General features: G+C 40.2%; 1 protein-coding gene across 1 annotated transcript in view; it reads right to left on the bottom strand.

The window, feature by feature from the left end:
* Positions 1-18059, bottom strand: part of LOC136864609 (ras-like GTP-binding protein rhoA) — a 122797-nt gene extending 104738 nt beyond the window's left edge. The window contains exon 1 of the mRNA XM_068226758.1: positions 17850-18059. Coding sequence (XP_068082859.1) covers positions 17850-18059 — 210 coding nt within the window. The remainder of the gene's footprint in view (positions 1-17849) is intronic.
* Positions 18060-22556: the final 4497 nt, after the last annotated feature.

Genomic DNA, 22556 nt, shown 5'->3' with positions numbered 1-22556 from the left:
ACCAATCTGACATTCAATTCTGTTGAATTTCTTACCTAGTGACATCAATTTAGTCTTCGAGAGGCTAATTTTCATACCATACTCACTGCACCTATTTTCAAGTTCCAAGATATTAGACTGCAGGCTTTCGGCACAGTCTGCCATTAAGACCAAGTCGTCAGCATAGGCCAAACTGCTTACTACATTTCCACCTAACTGAATCCCTCCCTGCCATTTTATACCTTTCAGCAGATGATCCATGTAAACTACGACCAGCAAAGGTGAAAGATTACAGCCATGTCTAACTCCTGTAAGTATCCTGAACCAAGAACTCATTCTACCATCAATTCTCACTGAAGCCCAATTGTCAACATAAATGCCTTTGATTGATTTTAATAATCTAACCTTTACTTCCATAGTCCCCCAGTATGGCGAACATCTTTTCCCTCGGTACCCTGTCATATGCTTTCTCTAGATCTACGAAACATAAACACAACTGCTTATTCCTCTCGTAGCATTTTTCAATTACCTGGCGCATACTGAAAATCTGATCCTGACAGCCTCTCTGTGGTCTGAAACCACACTGGTTTTCATCCAATTTCCTCTCAACGACTGATCGCACCCTCCCTTCCAGGATGCCAGTGAATACTTTGCCTGGTATACTAATCAATGAGATACCTCGATAGTTGTTGCAATCCTTCCTGTTCCCTTGCTTATAGATAGGTGCAATTACTGCTTTTGTCCAATCTGAAGGTACCTTACCAACACTCCACGCTAATTTTACTACTCTATGAAGCCATTTCATCCCTGCCTTCCCACTATACTTCACCATTTCAGGTCTAATTTCATCTATTCCTGCTGCCTTATGATAATGGAGTTTATTTACTATCCTTTCCACTTCCGCCAGCATAATTTCACCAACATCCTTTTCCTTCTCCCCATGAGCTTGGCTGTTTGCAACACCACCAGGATGATTTCCTTTTACATTGAGAAGATGTTCAAAATATTCCCTCCACCTCTCCAGTGATTCCCTGGGATCTATTATGAGTTCACCTGAATTACTCAAAACACTGTTCATTTCCTTTTTCCCTCCCTTCCTAAGATTCTTTATTACTGTCCAGAAAGGTTTCCCTGCTGCTTGATCTAGCCTTTCCAGGTTATTACCAAAATCTTCCCATGACTTCTTTTTGGATTCAACAACTATTTGTTTCGCTCTGTTTCTTTCATGTACGTACCAATCCCTGTTTGCCTTGGCCCTTGTTTGGAGCCATTTCTGATAAGCCTTCTTTTTACGTTTACAGGCTGCTCTCACTTCATCATTCCACCAAGATGTTCGCCTTTTCCCATCTTTACACACAGTTGTTTCTAGGCATTCCCTTGCTTTTTCTATTACAGCATCCCTGTATGCCACCCATTCACTTTCTATATCCTGAACCTGCTTACTGTCTACTGTTCGAAACTTCTCACTAATCATATCCATGTACTTCTGTCTAATTTCGTCGTCCTGGAGACTTTCTACCCTTATTCGTTTGCAGACAGATTTCGCTCTCTCTAGCCTAGGCCTAGAGATACTTAGTTCACTACAGATCAGATAGTGGTCTGTATGATCGAAAAATCCGCGAAAAACTCGTACATTCCTAACAGATTTCCTGAATTCGAAGTTGGTTAAGATATAGTCTATTATGGATCTGGTACCCCTAGCCGTCCATGTGTAGCGGTGAATAGCCTTATGCTTGAAGAATGTATTCGTAACAGCTAAACCCATACTAGCACAGAAGTCCAGCAAACGCTTCCCATTCCCATTAGCTTCCATATCTTTCCCACATTTACCAATCACCCTTTCGTATCCTTCAGTTCTATTCCCTTCTCTCGCATTGAAATCGCCCATTAGCACTATTCTATCCTTGCTGTTGACCCTGACCACGATGTCACTCAATGCTTCATAAAACTTGTCAACTTCATCCTCATCTGCACCCTCACGTGGTGAATACACGGACACAATTCTTGTCCTAATTCCTCCCACTGACAAATCTACCCACATCATTCGCTCATTTACGTGCCTAACAGAAACTATGTTGCGTGCAATGGTATTCCTGATAAAGAGCCCTACCCCAGACTCTGCCCTTCCCTTTCTAACACCCGTCAAGTACACTTTATAATCTCCTATCTCTTCCTCATTATCTCCCCTTACCCGAATATCACTTACTCCTAGTACATCCAGATGCATCATCTTTGCTGACTCAGCCAGTTCTACCTTCTTTCTTCCATAAGCCCCATTAATATTGATAGCTCCCCATCGAATTCCATTTTGTTCGCCAAGTTGTTTCCAAGGAGTCCCTCGCCTGTCAAATGGGAGTGGGACTCCATTACTCCCATAGGTCCGATGCTTGCTTAAAGTGTTCTGAGCTCGGTAAATTCATGAAGCGGGATGCTGCCCTACTTGCACATAGTCCAAGTGAGGATCTCTCCTCTAACGGGTTGTGGACCACCGGTGAATTGTATAGTCCTAGCCGCCTGAGCACAAGGAGGGCCATGCCTCAGAATATGTCCGAGATGCCCACTCCCATTCCATAGCAACTGGTATCCCGACTCTCAAGACCACTTACTAGGCCACTCAGCCGTTGCCCATGGTTCACGAACTAGGACGTGACTACAGTAACCCACAAACATGAAATATTATTATTATTATTATTATTATTATTATTATTATTATTATTATTATTATTATTGTTGTTGTTGTTGTTGTTGTTGTATATTCGTTTACGTCGATTTGAGACCACGTTAACCAAAAATAACACATTAGTGGAAGCCCTCTTTGAAGCCCAAAATCTTTGCGTTCTTTCTCCGGCAACCTGTCTTCTTTCCTCTGCCCAACCCCTACTAATTTTCTGTTCGTCATGGAAGCATCTGAAGCTGTCTATCACTGATCTATACTTTGTTCGGTTTAGGATGTCTTCCCGATTTATTCCAGACTGCTCAAGATCCTTTCTTACCTCCCTGAACCATTTGTCGGAAACTTTAGTTCTACTGTCGAATGTTTTAAAAATCTATTTTGTCAGCCACTTCTTTCCATTCTAAACAGATGTCAGTAACATCTGAGTCTTCTTTTCTTCAATGACTCGATCAGTCTTTCACTTACTTGGTATACTTCTCCCCTTCGTCGCAACCTATACTGGTCATCAATAATTTTTTGAACCCATTATTATTATTATTATATTATTATTATTTCTTCTTCTTGCGTTCCGGCCTTCTAAGGACCACGTTACAATTTCAATTGTTCCTCCTTAGTTGTTCTTTCCTTTTCTTCCAGTATTCTTTAATTGTTTCACTGTGTTTCTTTTTCCTGTCTTCAGTCCACTTTGTGCCTGTTTTCCTTTCCTTCCTCCCTTGGAATCCTTCCATTTGTAAGACTTTCTTCCTAAAAATCTTTCTTTCCAATAATTCTTCTTCTCGTATGTTGTTCCTTTCCAGGTCTTTCTTGACTTCTTGAATCCAGGTGGTAGTTGATTTCTTTTCCCAAAGGTACTTGAAGATTTGTTTAGTTAGTCTATTGTCATCCATTCTGTAAATGTGTCCAAGAAATAGCAATCTCCTTTTTCTTATTGTTTCTGATATGTTTTCTACGTTCTGGTAAATTTCATTGTTACTTCTTAATTTCCAAAACTCTGCAATTCTTAGAGGACCTAATATTTTCCTTATAATTCTTCTTTCTAATATTTCTAATTTATCAAGCTTGTAGTTCAGTGCTAGGCATTCGCTGGCATAAAGGCATTATTATTATTATTATTATTATTATTATTATTATTATTATTATTATTATTATTATTCAGAATGTGTGTTCTGAAGTTATATAGTTGATAAAATGCATGCACAGTTATCCTGGCTGGAAACCCGCCTGAGAGTAAACTGTTAGATTTATGTAGTGTTGTGGTTTATCCTCATCGTCATGCGCGTGATGAACTGCCTGTCCATCATAAAGAGCTACAGTTACTGTGTTAGGGCCAAACATGTGTATGATGGGCTTGGAACTGTCAGAGCACGCTTACAGTACCTTCAAAGTGACAGAGCACGTTGAGGCTTGAATGGGCAAGTCAGTTATTTTCGCATTCGAGCACAGTGCAAACCGTAATGAATACTGCTCGGATGTCTAGGTACTTGAAACTATTGAAATAGCCAGGCAACAAGGCAGACAGAACACGCAAAATAGACAATACAATTTAAAACTATATTACAATTTAAAAAAAAAAATATATATAATGTTCGTAATTTCCTCTAGTGTGCCGAAAGTTGAAGGGCTGAAGGGCCCAGAAATGTTTCAGATTGTGAGTCTTGGGCAGCTCTAACAAAATAAAAAAGAAATTTCGAAAATAACACTTCCGGCCGAAATGCAGTTCCGGAAAAACTGTCTAAACTCGCTTGTTTCTTTACTCGTTTTCTTTTTGATTCAAATCCTAGCCAAATTAACTTATTTACATAATTATTTCTGTAATGTGTTCCTTGGTTCAATACCCTCAGGAGCTTTTTGATTTTTTGAAAAATGTCCATACCGATTATGGGTATAAGGGTGTAAGTGAAACTCTGCATTGACTCACATTAGCGCTCGTAGTGGTAATTAAGTGAAACAATGCATTGACTCACATTAGCGCTTGTAGTGGTGATTAAGTGAAACAATGCATTGACTCACATTAGCGCTCGTAGTGGTAATTAAGTGAAACAATGCATTGACTCACATTAGCGCTCGTAGTGGTAATTAAGTGAAAAAATGCATTGACTCACATTAGCGCTCGTAGTGGTAGAAAAAGTCAAACTGCTAATGTAATCACGGCCTGCTGGATCTCTCGCTGCAGCTAGCTAGAGCGACGCAAAAAGTCGGCCGTGATCTAATCGTCCGGATAACGATGATTAAGAAAATTATTGTAATTTTTAGGAATAATTAAAGAATATATTCTCATATTTTATTGTATTTTAGTTTACTAAAACTGGTAGCTCATATCCCTACGGTGTTTTCGAAATTGAGTTGCTTGCCGGATTTTGTAGCAAATACTGAAGTGTTACGGAGAATTGCCAAACATCATCAAAGCCAGGTCATGTTCTACGAGGAGCTGGTTGACCACCGATGTCATGGCTCTGATACATCAAACGCTGAACTTGCATCAACAACACCGTACAACTCTTCAAGTTGGCTAAAGAAAGCGGCGATTTCTCCAGCGAGATCGCCAATCTCTGAGGGACTGGACATCGCAGATGGAGAAGAAGATGAATATAGTTTGGTGGAATGTGCCTATTCTTCGACGTTCAGTCTTTCTTATACTGTAGTTCAGGTGTCGCTTCCATACATCGCTACTGGGAAGACCATAGCCTTTTCTGTACGGATCTTTGTCTCTACTCTTTGAAAGGCTGTCGATATTGACCAATCGGAGCAAGTGTCTTTCATATGGCAACCCGGAAAAAAAAAAAAAAAAAGAAGTTAGGGCCGGGAGGAGGGGGAATTTTTCAAACATCTGGCCTCTAGTAATGACACAGTATGTAAGTGATTTAAGGCTTGTTCTATACATTTCTATTGACAGTTAATCCAAGAGATATTTTTTTTTTGTCTGAGACAAAGGGACATTACTGATATTAAGTTGACTAAATCTAGCGGACGCATGGTGAAATGGTGAAAATAATCGGCTTAGTTTTAGTGCGACTTATTTTTCACCATGTTGCGGACACACCACTCCCAGAAAGATCCATTTTTGCAGCGCGCGGACAGCATAGTAATTTCTTCTCATACTGGTGTAAATGGCAATGCCGAGCGTATTGCTGGACCTCCACTCCATGACGGGTTGGAAGGTCGTTCACATATAGGCCGTATAGGGTGGGAGAAAGCACTCCTCCCTGTGGGACTCCATCTCTGAGTGCCCGACGGGTGGATTGCTCACATAAAATTTCCTGTTTGTCAGATATGACTGAATAATTTTGACTAAGTATTTAGGAACTTTATCCAGCTCCAGAAGTTTAACAATAAGATTGTTGTGCCAGACAGCTTTATCCATTTTCCCCCGCCAGTGCAAAACCAGAGATTTTTCCGACTCATCGGCATTTCTCGGAAACAGATTAATAAAGGGGTATAGTTTTAGCTCTGAGACTCTCAGGTACTCGCCCTCAACAAAGAAAAAGAAGTGATTTAAAGGAGTGGATGGAGCTTACAAAACATCGCTCATCTGTAAGTCGGGAAGGAGCATGTGGTCAAGTCTTGAACACCCAGTGCTGTGCCTCTCTCAACAGGTTAAGACATTCCTCTAGACCAGCTGGAACCTTCACCCTTGACACTCAAGCTCTCCTAGGGTCAAGGTTAGTGTTTGGCACCTGCTCTCTCTATGTGACTCACAGCCTACGTCGAGTTGTCTGGAAAGCAGAAGACACGTAAATTGTAAACGGGAGATGGTAAAGTAAACTCGAGTTCTCGTATTCCTCGAGGTGGCCTAGTAGCTCTTTACAGAAACATCCCCAATGGAACTGAACTGCACGCGCCATTCTTAATAACATGCCAGCCCTCAATCTCTGGCAGTATCGGGAATCGAATCCATGCTTGCGAGGGCAACAGGTAATAACGCTGACTGTGAAGGTGGACGAAAGGAAATAAATTCAGTATTATTCATGTTCTTGCTAGAAAACACACAAAAAATCGTAGTTAGTTAGGGCCTCACTCTAATGCCTATGCCAACGGTCGTAGCCGTGTTGAAACACCGGGTCCCGTGAGATCTTCGAAGTTAAGCAACATTGGGCGTGGTCAAGATTTGGATGGGTTGCCACGCGCTGTTGGTAGGGATGAGGGAATGGAGGAGAGAAAAGGGACTGGCCACCCTACCGTACGTAAACTACGGTATTCCTTCAAATGTATTGTACCATATTTCTGTTGCTCAAGGTCAAATTCAAGTTTTATAAAACTTTTCATAAAATAATACATGTTCTACTCCGTAAACTTAGTTTTGCGAAACGAACCAATTAGCGAAGCTGACATAACGATGGTGCTGGCGCTACGACGTGAGAAGATTGTGAAGCTCGTTGGTAAACACACGGCCGACTGGATCCCTCGCTGCGCTCCGAGCTAGCTACAGCGACGTATCAAGTCGGCCGTGGTAAACAGCAAGGAGCTAGCTAGAGCGAGCATCAAACATAAAATGGCAGGATCAGGGGGGTGACACTTAATAGGGAGCGTCCGAAGCAGTTCTGAGATGGGCCAATCAGGGAGTAAAGAATACAGGAAGATGCCTTGGAGCTCTGAGAGTGAAGCCCGTTGACAGTGGTCTACATAGGGGGCGTGGGCGTAAATAGGCGCGAGAACGCATGCTCTTTTTTGATAATCAAATCTATCACAGCTCATTGAAGTGAATACGGTGTACGCTAATTGTAACTGCGGGAATTTTCAGATGCTAACACTGTACGACACGCTAAAAGGTAAAAGAGATACTAATATTTAGTTGATGTAGCTTTTACAATGTCGTGTTGTGCATACGGTTGCAAGAATCCGAAATCCAAAAATATTCCTGGAATAACATTTCACAGTTAATATTCTAAGTACAGTATATAGTTCAGTACATTTACCTCCATTGTGTTTCGGAGTCTCAGAAGCACCGCCCACTTTTTGTAAGAATTTTTAGGTTAGACTTGTTGTTTATCGTCAATTTTCTTGAGATTTCCTGTTCATGAAGAAAGGAGAGCGGAGTGGATTAAAGCCATTAGAAGGGAAAATTGGATACCTTCCCCTTACACCAGGATATATTCAGCACATTTCAAACCGGAATTATTTGATCGGTGCATAAAGAAAGTTGTTTTGAAGGTGAATGCAGTACCTACTATTTTTAAAGCGAACCCTTCTTACCTACAGAATTAGTACACTCGAGGCCTAGGGAGTTTTTCATTTTCACGCCCTTCGTGGCCCTTGTCTTCCTTTGCCCGATACCTTCATTTATCGAAGTGTCGGATCCCTTCTATTTTTCCTCCTAATTAGTGTTAATAGAGGATGGTTGCCCAGTTGCACATCCTGTACCGTAGAATAAGGCCCACGGTATCCCCTGCCTGTCGTAAAAGTCCCTGGGGAAGTGGGGTTAGTGGGACAACACCCACGGTATCCCCTGCTTTTCGTAAGAGGTGACTGAAAGGGACCCCAGGAGCTCTCAGATTGGAAGCATGGGTTGGCAACCACGGGGCCGTTAGCTGAGTCCTGGAATTCCTTCCACTTACTTTTGCCAGGCTAATTTTAGTCCATCATATCCAACCTCCGATGATCAACTCTTGCTCTTTTTCGACCCCGAGGCTATAAGAGGATTCGAGGGCTAGGGAGTTTCATTTTCTCGGCCTTCATGGCCCTTGTCTTTCTTTGGCCGATATCTTCATTTCTCTCTGATTAGTGTTAATAGTGGATGGTTGCCTAGTTGTATTCCCTCATAAAACAATAATCACCATCACGTGTCGTAAAAGGCGATTAAGGGCCTAAGGGTCTCTTAACTTCGGAGTGTGGGTTGGCGTCCAAGGGGCCCTTAGCTGAGTCCTGCATTGTTTCCACTTTTGTCAGAGGACGGTTTACTTGATGGTTTTACTTCCTATTAAAACAATCACCACCACCACCACTCCAAAATATGTAGTACCGTAAGCAATGTTGCTAAACCCAGTTTGGTGATTTATTGCACATTCCCCTAAAGCATTCAGATTGCGGTATGTCATTATTAATAGCCTATTCCTTATCGTTACTGATATGTGGTGAAGATTTGCATCTACTGTTTTTAATATACTGGGTTTTTAGTACCGATATTCAACTAGCGAGAGGGTAGATTTAAGGCTGCGGGTCATGAAACGCTTTCTTAGAGCTTAGTAAAAAAAGCGTTAATAGGTCTGTTTGCCAGAAAATTTTGTTACAGTTAATCGCCGTGTTATTTTGAAACGATTCTACTTAATTGAGCGATTCGAAGTTTCCCTACTCCCGAGAAAATGTCTTAGTTTGTATATATCCACAACATAAGAACTGCCATGTTTTGGTAACCATGGGGGGCGTGGCCGTTGGCTTCAAGCGATAGCCACAGAGAGTTGTGTAGCGGGCAGCTCCCTGTATTCTTTACTCCCTGGGGCCAATCGATCTCCGCCAACTAATGAAAACTAAAATTATCTTTTAGAGGGTTAATTTAGAAGGCAGAGATTGGCATTACACATTCAGTTGTGTGGTACAGCAAATTCAAAACACAACACCGTTATCGTTGCGTGCGAACGGACCTTGGTCGTACGGTATGTAATAGTGCTTGTTAGACAAAAATTTGTTGAGATTCTTTCACATTGAACGAGATTTTTGATCCAGTTTTTTGAGATTATGGTGTGAAATTATAATTACGCGCGTTCTTAGTGTGAAGAAATAGTATTATGATCATGAACGTACTTCACATTGAACTACCTAGCTGTTGCGAGTAAACATCTGTGTGATTGTGCTTCTTACCTGCTGTTTGGAATAAATGAATTCAAAATATAAACTGTGTGCATTATGCTGTGTTTTACTTCTTCCTTTCCTTCTCGTGTTTTCCATTCCCATACATAAAAGTCGTGGGAAGGGTTCAACGAACGAACGAAAGAAAGAATGAGGTTATGTTAGATCGTGATTTAGGCAAGTATGGGCGTTTTGGGGTTTTATATCAATTGCATTAACATTTTCAGTAATCAATGTTGCATTTATCACTTAATAGATGTAAATTTACATTAAAATGCGAACGGTGAAACAACGATACAAGCTAGCGTTATAACAGTATTGCCAACATACATATACGGTAATTGCAATTTACTTTTCAAGTAAAAGACACGAGAGAAGCTTTAGATACAACTTTCCTACCGAAATACAATCATTATCTCTATCACAATTAAAATTTTAACAAAGTAACAACTATCATCATCGTGTTTACTACGAGGTACTATCGTGGGATTTATTTCCTTATGTTGGCAGAGAGAAAGTGGCCACTGTAGCTTCCATGACCTGTTTTCTCAGCCAACTTTATTATACAGGAGTGACGGATCTATTTCTCTTATATGATCCTTGGGCAGGATCCGGATGGACTAAGGAAAAGGAAGCTGCTAGTGTTTGTATGAGGTTAAAACGCCAATCTCTCACAACAGAAATGCAAGAAGGGAGGCAGAAAACTCAACAGCCGAATTTGTGTCACAACTTCGGCCGAGCACAAGCCAGGCTGATGTGAAGGCGAAGATAAACGGGCTTTGAACTCAAACCTCGGCAGTACCGTTGCCTATGAGGGTATGAGATATACAAGGCCGGGAAGTCCGCACTAGTTCTGAGCATAAAAACCGTCCCCAACCATGTTCGCAGTACCGCCTCCAGCATGCGCTGTACTGCATTAACATATGGAGAAAAGTGTTTTTAATACGCGTATGTATATATTTCACTTATTGTTAGTGTTCATATGAACTCCAGTAAGTTTCATATACACTATAAAGTATGGTGTATCGTACTGTAAGTCCGATTTGTCAAAGAAAGGAGATCATTGGATTTTCATTCGTTTCCTGCCGATTCATTTTTAAAGGAGAAGTGGTGAATTGCTATATCCAGACAGGGGGGCAAATTAGGTTCCTTTGGTCGCCTGAGACGTCATCTAGAGTCTGTAATTTACATTTTAAATACTGAGACTTCAGTTTATGGGCTACATATTTATTAGATCACTTCACTGCCTCCGTCTTCCGCAACAAAAGACACTTATGAATTATGTTGGCTTTTCGATTGGAGAATCTGGAATAACACCCCTCATTAAAGAAAGGCTCCATTACGAAGCCATGAATTTGACATGCGTGGAGGAAACGTTAGGATCCCTTATCATAGATGAAATGGCTATCAAGCCCAGATTACACTATGATCGTAATCTTGACCGATTTCTAGGATACTCCGAAGCTGAACTTGAAGAATCTGGCCTTAGCGACAGGATTGCAAACAGGCTTCTGTGCTTTTTGTTTCGAGGGCTCACTGAATCTTTTCGGATTCCTATGGCGTTCTATTTCACTCGCGAATTTACGGGTACACAACTGTGCAAATTAACTCTGAAGCTATTGTATGAAGTGGAAGACACAGGTTTTCAAATTTTGCGGTTGGTTACTGACAACTGTACAGTTAATGTAAATATGATGAAATACGTGTGCAATTGGACCATCTCGCCTGAAATTCAGCATCCATATGACCAAAATCGACCTCTCTTTCTGAGTTTCAACTCTAGTCATGTGCTAAAGAACATTCGCTCCCAGTTTAAAAGAAATCCATGAGAAAAAATAATACCAAGCATCCAGAAGGGACTATATAATATACAAAGGCAGAGAACAGTGAAGTCTATTTATGGTTTAACAAGGAAAATAATTTTTTCATCTAACATGGAAAAAAATGAATGTCCAAAGGGCTAAATTTTTATTTTCGACATACGTTACGGGAGCTTTAAAAACACTACCCATTGTTACCTCAGAAGCAGTGTCAGATCTGGGATCTCTTAATAAGACTATAGAATTTATGGAAAATATCAGGAAATGGCTTGGTATTAATGACGTATGTAACATTAAGCACTCTTACATGTCAAGAAATTTGGATAAAATGATCTTTATGGAGTCGGATGATGAAAGATTAAAATGGCTCGAAGACTTCCTTATTTCGAAGAAATTCAGAAATATGTTGTGAATAGTCGCCGAATTATTCAAGAAACTTATGAAGTCCTGGTTCTTACCACCAAGTCAACTATGCAGTGCATTAAATATTTATTATTAGTTGGCTTCCATTATATCGTAAGTCGGAACTTGAGTAGTAACGATACTGAACTTTTGTTTAGTCATCTAAGAAGAAGAGGCGGATTTAATGATATGATGGATGTGAGGTCCTGCATTTATGCCATGGAAACGACTCTAATTACGGGCATGATAATTCCATCTGTCTCTTCGAACGTGGAAAGACAGGCTTTCAGGACAAGAGCTGCAATTCGTAAGAAAGAATCAAAAGATTAAAGCAGATTATATCCGGAACCTACTGATCTTCCAACAACAGTTTTGGAATTACTTGATGAGATGCTCGAAGGTAAGCTATCTAATCAATTCGCGATTATTGTAATTTTTCTGATGTATTATTTTAATAGGCCTAACAGATCTGCAAGTTTTATATTATCTTAGACGCTACTGGTATTAAGAATGACACCATGCCTTTTCAGAGAAACCTGTCACTCTGAAGTTGTCTTCCTTGGTCACAATAGGTGGTTATCTTTTTCGAGTTGCGGAAGAAAATTCTAATTGTGAATCATGCGTGGGACAGATATCCTCGGCCACTACTGACAGTCCGCTTATGTTTCTCATTAGGATGAAAGATCGTGGAACATTACGCTACCCCTCAAGCACATTCGTTTACTTTCCACAAAATATTTTAAATTTTACGCATCACTCCTTACGTTATCTGGGCAATACGAATTTAGTTTAACAAACTTAACGTTTTTGTTGTTCCAAAGTTCATTGAGGCATTGAGATGTGACGAGTGTGATCAGAGAACACTGACTGTAACTCTCATTTCAAAACTTTTAGAACTAATTCTCGACAATGACGCTCATAAAATTACAGATGCTCATGACTTGGAAAGGAACTTCAGGATAAAGCATTTAAGTTGGAAGATGTTAAAAATGTGAGTGATACGAGCAGTGATCATGGTCAGTCATTTTAAGGTATTAGGCCTACTTTTATTATTTATTGCACTTGACTTCGGATATAATAATTTCAAATATCATAAATGTGCTTTCCTTTACATCGAATCACTCTAAATCACATTTAGGTGGCCCAAACTTAATTATTTGCCGGCCCCGTGGAGTAGGGGGTAGCGTACCTGCCTCTTACCCGGAGGCCCCGGGTTCGATTCCCGGCCGGGTACCTGGACGTGAGGGCTGGTTCGAGGTACACTCAGCTTACGTGATTAGAACTGAGGAGCTATCTAACGGTGAGATAGCGGCCCCAGTCTAGAAAGCCAAGAATAACGGCCAAGAGGATTCGTCGTGTTCACCACATGACACCTCGTAATCTGCAGGCCTTCGGGCTGAGCAGCGGTGGCTTGGTAGGCTAAGGCCCTTCAAGGGCTGTAGTGCCATGTTTTTTAACTTAATTATTTGTAGTTTTTTACGTCTTTAAAAACCAACATGTACTATTAATTGAATGTATTTCGCGCGAGCAGCATGGCACAATGTCGAGACCTCTAGCGGACAATCGTAAAACTACTTGCGACCCGCATTCCTATCGGGGACCTTGTATATCTCGTAGGCAACGGCAGTACATACACATCTTAGTTCAGCATTCACTTCATAGATGGCCATTCTGATGCTTCCACGGATTTTATAAAATGCTTCTACCGTGAACAACATAATATGTTTTCGTCATATTTTTCTTAAATTTGTTATACAACAAATTTTACGAAACATTTTACTGCAGGCATTAGGCATTAGGAAAAAAATAAAATCAAACCGTTTACGGCGGGAAAGATTTCTTGCCCCAGTCTTGAACATTCCGTGTTGGATACTTTAGAATCATACACTAGGTGAACCAGCTGTCTATAATTTACAGTACTAGCTTTGCGATATTTAATAGTGATGGCAAAACTTTTCAAAATATCAATATGTCGGTTTATCGATACATCGGTGTTTAAATATCGATGTCATTGAAATATCCAAGACCAATCTTGAAATATCGGTCTTCAAAATATCGATATATCGCCGATATATCGGTTTTTAAAATATTGGTGTTGTTATCTATTATTGTAAGTCTAGTTTTACATTTAACACAATGATTAAAGGATTCATTAGATTTAATACGTCTTGACACGGCTCAGAAAACAAGCCTAAAACAATGACCAAGTAACATGACTTTTTCACTACAATGACATATTATAAAAAACGTTTACAGCCGAAATATGTTATCATACATAGAAAAACAGTATATAGGCCTACAAGGCGTCCAGTAACGAGCTAATAACTTACACCGGTAAACCATATGAAAAAAAACTACAAACGTATAATTTGTGTAGGAAGTAGGCCTACATCTGATGATTATCAGAGCTCTATAAAGTAATAAAACATTTTCTTCCCAACTTCTTCCTCAGCACTGACATTCCATTTGTTCGTGAAAATAAATATTAAAAAAAACATGATGATGATCTCTTAGGTCAATTTCCAGAAAAAGCAGCTTGGATAACATTTTGCCATTTAATCGGTTTCTCTTTTCCGTGATGGTATTACCGGCCTTTGAAAACAGTCTCTCTACTCAAGTATTGCCTAGCTAACGTGTAAAGCTATGCACACAAGGATGCACGAAGAATAAGTTGTGATATTATCACTGTGTTCACCGAAGTGAATTGAGAAATGAAAATTCAATTTTCATAACTGTAGCATGCAAATATTGAAAGGGTCTGAAAAAGAATCAAATCGTAGCCAAAAGTATTAAATTAGACGTAAATATCGATATATTGGGCACAAAATATCGATATCGACAATATATCGGACCTCATAATATCGATGTCGATATTTCCATCTCAAAATATCGATATTTCCGATATATCGATGTTCGTTTGCCATCTCTACTTACAGACTGTAGACTATCTGAAAGCATCAGTCCCCGTAACTACGCGAATAATATATACATACTTATTTTACAATTTACGTCGTACGGTCACAGATAGGCCTTACTGTGCCGATGGGACAGAAAGGGCTAGGAGTGGGAAGGAAGTGTCCGGGGCCTTAATTAAGGCACAGCCCCAGCACTTGCCTGGTGTGAAAATGGGAAACCACCATCTTCAGGGCTGCCGACAGTGGGGCTCGAACCCACTCTCTCCCGAATGCAAGCTCACAGCCTGCGCGCCCCTAACCGCACGGCCAACTCGTCTGGTCTCGGTTTCTTAAATCAATCAATCACTAATGATCTGCATTCAGAGCAGTGGCGCAGGTGGCAGATTTCCTATCTGTTGTTTTTCTAGCGTTTTCTTAAATTTATTTCATAGAAATTGGAAATTTATTCAACATCTCCCATGGTAAATTATTCCAATCCCCAACTCCCTTTCCTATAAAGGAATATTTGTTAAAATTTGTCCTCTTGAATTCCAAATTTATCTTCACACTGTGATATTTCATACTTTTAAAGACACCACTCAAACTTATTCGTCTACTAATGCCATTCCACGCCATCTCTGCACTGACAGCTCGGAACATACCACTTAGTCGAGCAGCTTGTCTCCTTTGTCCCAAATCTTTCCAGCCAAAACTTGCAACATTTTTGTAACGCTACTCTTTTGTCGGAAATCACCCAGAACAAATCGAGCTGCTTTTTTTGGATTTTTTCCAATTCTTGAATCAAGTAATTCTGGTGAAGGCCCCATACATTAGAATCATACTCTAGTTGGAGTCTTATAAGAGACTTACATGCCCTCTCCTTACTACAACCCCTTAACACCGTCATAACCATGAGCAGAGATTTGTACCCTTTATTTACAATCCCATTTATGTGATTACCCCATTGAAGATCTCTCCTTATTTTAACACATAGGTACTTACAGCGATCCCCAAAAGGAACTTTTAGCCCAACAACGCAGTAATTAAAACTGAGAGAACTTCTCGTATTTGTGATTTAGGATTCATAGAAAACAAATCCATCATGTTCCTTGGCGCAGAAACGATGACAGTTCTACAAACAATACTTGGAAGAACAACTAACTAACGTTGTAATATTGTCGGCTCTAGATTCTACACTCTTCATGGATGCTCTCGGCGTTTCTATTGCTGTGTGTTATGACTTCCCTTGTAGGCCTACCTCCCCTCTCCAACTGGCCTATTTGTCCACTACTTGGAGGTGCTCTTCGGCTGTTGAAGAAAGGGCAACATCTTTGTGTTACGCTGGTGTATATTTTCACCTCAGTATGGGACTTGAGTATCCGAGCACGAGGTATTAAAAACTTCGCATGACTATCTTCTCGAGTGGTTGTACTGGACTATGTATCCTCAAAGAGCAGCTGGATGTCTAATTCTGTTATTTGGATCGTTGTTGGAATTTATGTGAAAATGAACTTTCTATTTGACAATACTCTCGAAATCTTCTGGCACTTGAAACATTGCTTACATTTTTCTACTGCTTAAAAATCTTATCTTGAACTTGTTTAGGTTTAATCTGTTGGGCTACATCCAGTGTTTTCTAGTACTTGTTATTTTAAAAATAGCGCACCATGCCCGGACTTTGTAATTTAAAATGTTGATCTTTAATTCATTCTCCTATTCTACTGTTTTTCTTATTTTTTCGAATGTTTCTTATTTCATGTTGTACAGTTGGTTGGGAAATGTCTGTCCTGTTTAATGTGTGTAATTGTAAACCTTATTTGTATGAAATCCAAATTGTCACTACCACCGATCTTTGTAATATTTCCTTTGTGATTTTTTTGTGAAATGAGTTCCTAAGTTGTTGTGTCTTGCGTTTGAATACATCTATTTTGTTCATCCGAAGTTGGCAATTCTTGTTCACCCTCTAATGACCTTGTATTTTCCTGACTACTTGTACATTGCTATTTATATCTTCCCCCTTTGTACTACCGCGGTTTGCCAGTCCTTGCCCAGCACTTGAGCATGTCGCTTGCAAGATCACCTTTCGTTTTTCGTAAAATAATTATAATAACTAGGGCTCGGATGTTTAGAAAAGACATATTTTTTCTTTGTCTCAATTTTCTTGCCTGATTGGATTTTGGTGCAAATCAGGTGATTATGGTCACACCTAACTGATCTTTATTTGTCATATAAATGCATATTTTGGCTATTTTTGTCATAAGGTCATATATTGAGCTATTTTCATTGAAACATCATATTTCGGTCAAATTTAAGCGGTTTGACAACATCTGTAGCTGTGCAAAATCATCTTCAACTTACCGAATGCGAACAAGTGTTCACAAAACATGAATCTTGTCATACACGTCAATTCCAGCCGCGGAGAAGAATGAAAAACGTGTGTGAGTTTGCACTATAGACCCTGCCGTCCTACCTACTGTATTGAAAGACATCTACTTAATTCGTTTAGTGGCACTAAATTTAAAGTTTAACGCATTTGAATAACATAAATGAAATCTGGTCTTAAACGTTCCAAAATATTTAAAAATAGATTAATTTCTAGTTTTCTCGTACTTCAAACCATCAATGCAGGGTGCAAACATGTTTTGACTTTCAAAATGTTGTGTGATCTGATAATCTTAGTGAACTTACTACTATATAGATATGTATTCACAAATATTTGATAAGTGAATCAAGGTCAATAGACTGTGAATAACTGCTGAACATATTTATTCAGGAAATCAATATGAAAGTAAAAATAAATACAAATGTGTGTTAAAGCAACTGCCATTTCAATTTATAATTTATTTTTAAAAGGCCATATTTAGAGTAATAATCATTTTCGGGTCATATTTTGTAATTTTAGCGTAATATTTCGTCATTTTTGAGGTCATATTTCGTCACATTTGAGATCATATTTGCTTGCTTATTTGGGCTATTTTTAGGTCTTAAACATCCGAGCTCTAATAATAACCAATCCGCCACGATGTAAACTGAAACGTGGGATGTTGTATACCCCAATGCTACCACAGAGCACGGAATCAAATCTCTGGACACTAACAAATCGTTATATTCGAATGCTGACTCCCTCCGAAGAAAAATCACGTCATATGCTGTTCACAGATAGTATCAACATAAAATGATAGCAGAAGGAAATTTCTCTGGGGCACTGTATGCGTCATGTTTCCATTCCAGGGTTAACCAACGAGTTGGCCTTTAGCTTCAGTGGTGAGTGAAGAGGATCGTACCGTGGACCCTGCTCACATTACACACTCGACTGGAGGTCACCGGAACTGGCGGAAATCTCTGAGGCGATGTTTTCCGGCTAGTCCATAGAGTGAGACCGGGTCCAGCTGGAGGTCGATAGCCAATATCTGGCGAGTAGAGGTTACTAAACCAGCCGACCGCGACGGACGTGGAAGCAGTAACACCAGCTCCCGAATTAGCGGCTCCCCTGCGCCAATATTGACTCATGGTTGGTCAACTCTAGCTCTCACTGCTCTTGTCTCTAGTGTGTGGTACTTGTAACGGAACAGACTGTCGATATGGTCTAGAGTAGTGGTACTGAACATGTTGGTTGGCGTACCCACAAAATACAATGAATTGTTTTACCTTCTTACCCTCTAACTACGAGTATATTGCGACTAGCTGATGCACCCGTGCATCGCTATGGAATTATCAGAAAGACTGTCTTCGTGGTTTCCCAACTGAAGTGAACATAGATCATTACAATGACGTCAGTACGAATGTAGGAATTAAAAAAAATGCAATCATATAAAATGCTAGATAAAATAAAAAACGCACTAGACAGACAGACAGACAGACAGACAGACAGACAGACAGACAGACAGACAGACAGACAGACAGACATTACGGAAGATTAAAAAGTACATTTCCTTATTACTGTAGACACACACGATATATAAATACAATTATTTTTAAAATTCTGATCAAAGTACAGACAAAACTCTTATTTTATATGTGTAGATTATACCAGAAATAATATTAACTGTGAACATCATTATTATCATCTTCTGCTGCTTATCTCGCTTGCTCAGGGTCTCTCCACGCACTGAGTCATTAAAGAGTCGAGGCCGGGGATTTACGGCCGCATCTCCTTCCTGATACCACGAGATTATCAACTGAAAATCCCATCCCAGCAACACCAGGAATTTTTACCATCCAAACCTCCGGGTACTGTCAAGGATTTATTGTGTAACCTACCTATGTCTGTTCATGACTGAGACATTCATTAATTTTGCCTCGTGTGTTCCGCTCGATTAATCACATTTCCTGATGAGTGTCATGTTACGTGCCATATCTTCATTGTAAGTTAGACGTAAGTTAGACCACTGGAGTTCTGCTGGACATTGTGGCACCATTCATCAACATGTGTAGCGTTTTCTACTTGGGCGAGAGAGCAATCTGGAGCAAGGGGACACGCTAAGTCCTGGCTGGAATTAATTAAAATCCCCTACCAGTAGAAACATTGCCGTAACACATGCTGCGGGGCAGAATTCATTATAATATCACATAGACGACGTCGGTGATTGTATCATCTACTTTTTTATTCTTAGAATTTTCTTTACGTCGCACCGACACAGATACGTGACGATGGGATAGAAAAGGCCTGGGAATGGGAAGAAAGCAGCCGTGGCTTTAATTAAGGTCCAGCCCCAGCATTTGTCTGGTGTAAAAATGGGAAACCACGGAAATCCAAGTTCAGGGCTGCCGACAGTGGGTTTCAAACTCTTCTACTGACTGATTGTTAGATAGATTATATGGCACCTTATTACTTTTTGGAAGGTGACGATTTCTGTTCGACGAATGCAACCAGTAGCGGAGATATCATGAACTTTCTTGTGTTTAGCCATGCCGGTATTTGTGACAGTGGAACCTCGTTATTTCGAAGCACCTCGGGAGCTACATTTTATTTCGAGTTATCGAAGTTTCGAGATATGGAGAATACCATTTTTAACAGTATTTAAAAAGATAGAAACAAACTCTCTTTTACGGCATCACTTTAATTATAACCCTTATTATAGTATTTTTTAGAAGACAGGACACAGTACAAACAGTAGCGAAACAAAAAACATACCTCTGTAAACAACTTTTGAAACAAATTCGTTAATCTCTTGTGTTTGTTACTATTAACCTGTCCTCCCTTCACGTTGAGACCTTCATCAATACCTCGCAGCCGAGATTCGTAAATGGAAATTGTCAACTGCGACTATGGGGGTTGCTTTCGTATGTGACCGGCAATTAATTCACACCCGAGAAACAGCGAGGCTTTACCGATTTTCCGATCATTAGAAATTTGTTTTTATTTCCCGTCATATCAGCTCCCAGCATCACTGTCACCCTTTCTTTACTTGTTAACTGCTCCTCACAAACCACAAATGCCGTATTGCACAGTTAATGTTGCACAAATTTCGAGTTACAAAGTATTTTTTGCTTCAAGGGAGGAAATGTTTGTTTCGAGAAAGCGAGAAATTCGTGTAACAGAATTTCGAATAATCGAGAATAGGTAAACGGCCGGGAAATTTAAGTTACTTCGAGATATTGAAAATTCCAGAAAGGGAGGTTCGACTGTATTTAAAGAGCGAAATATTATTGTAGACACACAATTCACAGATCATTATTCTAAATTTAGGTACTATGTATTCACTGTTGTATAACTTACATACTGTATATGTAACTCTTCACTTGGCCGATATTTATTACAAGTTAGCACCGGAAAAGGAAGAAATACTACAAGACACTGAAGTGATGTAATTGTGAGACACTTCCGCCACTGGTTGAGAAAATCTCGTGGATCAAAAATCCTTTCTTTGAAACTGAACATGAACCGGCCTGACTTGAGGATGATCAACTAGCCGAAGTATCTTGGCAGAGAGAAGGTGAAAAATAAATTGAAGTATTATACGGGTGGATTTTTGCCTTTGCTGGTGAGATGTAGTGTTTACAGTGCACTATGTCTTCTGGTATAGGGTAGAGAAATTTTGTTACTTTCACAGATCTGTCTCTGTCTTATCCTTGGCTTTGACAATATGAAAGTGACTGAGGTATGAGCGATGCTAGTAATGCCATTTCTTCTGCAGCCAGTCCCTGCTATGAATGGTGTGAAAATGTTCCTCATAGGGTCGGTTGGTGCATGCATTTCAATGGGTTTGGCAGACTGATATGTAATAGCAACTTCTGGCTCGGTGAGGAAAGCAACGTGAAACTACCTCACTCCTCATTTCCCTAGTACGCCTATTCAGTGATGCCTAGGCCATCTATGACAGCTGATGGCGGAGCTGTTGAGGATCCAACCAGCCTTAGGGCTGAAGATTGAACATACATACATGGGTGGATAACCAGATGGAGTGGCATGTTTAGCTCCAGGAAGTTCCAAGTTTCATGACAACATACCTGTGTGAGTGTACCATTTCTGCTCTCACACAAATGAAAACGAAGTGCAGAAGCAGAGCTAATGTAGAGGATGAACTTCGGTTCGAGTGACTACGATTGTGAAACGTTTCTTCTTACTCCTTCCCTACCGCTTTTCCCACATCTGTGGGGTCGCGGGTGCGAACTGTGTCGCACAAGTGGCTTTGTCCCTGTTTTACGGCCGGATGCCCTTGCTGACACAACTCAATATGGAGCGATGTAATCACTATTGCGTGTTTGTGTGGTCGTTGGTAGTGTGTTGTCTCAATCTGAAGAGGAAAGTGTTGGGACAAACACAAACACCGAGTCCCCGGGCCGGAAGAATCAATCCGAGGCGATTAAAATCCCCGATCCAGCCGGGAATAGAACCCGGAGTCCTCTGAACCGAAGCCCTCAACGCTGACCATTCAGCCAATGAGTGAGACTAGGACTGTAAAACGTTTGGTCTTTGGAATACAACACAATCCGTCCCATTGATCCAACAACCGCAACAAGTGATTTTTTTTCAGGTAAGTTTCCTGATACAGACTGCCGTAATTGTTAGCAAAGTGCCACATTGTTTATAATTTCTGTGGATGTATAAATTATTTTTATGTAAGTGAAGTTTAATTAAACATTAAAATAAAGTAATTATTAATCCTAATTATACGAATAAAATCAAACAGGGTATCTTTACAAAATTGTATTTTTTGTTCTATAGCTAAGGGGTCCTTGGAAATGCATGTAATATGCTCAGGGGGCCCCAGGGGCAGTAAGTTTGGGAGACCCTGCTGTAGAGAACTGATTATTACATTCCACCCCCTCTCGATACACTGAATCGACTCGAAATTCTATACAGGCGTACCCTCGAAAACAATTCGTTAGAAGCAAATACATCAATCGTTATCAACTTGAGTTTACATTTATTGAAAAGCATATTAAATTTGACACTATTTTATAAAAACCTGTTTGTCAGGATGGAAGGAATGCTGTGATGTTTAGTGTTAGTTGCATTTTAACTGTGATGTCCTAAAAGCTAAAGTATTTGTAAGAGCTCGATTGAAATATAATGAGGGAAACGGAGCCACGTAACAACCACTTCGCCTCATCACGCCGTACATTTTATAGTGCATCGCCAAGAGAGCAGAAGGGCTATTTACAGCGACGACACCTTGTTGAGGAGAATGGATTGAACTCTTCCGAATTTAAATAGCTACTTCGAGTTTTTATCGTTTCAAAACAGTGACGCAAGTGGTTCGTCATTTTTTTTAAACAATCAAACAACTCGCGTGATTTATCAGCGTGTTCCGCTCGAGTGGAGCGAGTCTGTTCTCAATAGGGTGGTGAGGCAAGCTGCAGTAGTTCCCAGCTTCCGTCATTCACAAGCTTGCCGTGGTTTATCGCACTTCGCCAACCACATAGGAACCCTGCTGTGCTGAGCGATCAGCCTCACGGAAGTACACGCGAGTCAACCAAAAGTGATCACACTCTCTGCTAGGAAAATGTCTGACAGTCTGATTAACTTATTGATGAGCAGGTTCGATCCTGGCTCAGTTCGGT

This window comes from Anabrus simplex, chromosome 1 (assembly GCF_040414725.1).
Source record: "Anabrus simplex isolate iqAnaSimp1 chromosome 1, ASM4041472v1, whole genome shotgun sequence".
In the NCBI taxonomy this organism is placed as follows: domain Eukaryota; kingdom Metazoa; phylum Arthropoda; class Insecta; order Orthoptera; family Tettigoniidae; genus Anabrus; species Anabrus simplex.
Note: the sequence above shows the minus strand (reverse complement) of the source record. Positions and strands in the feature narration are given on the sequence as shown.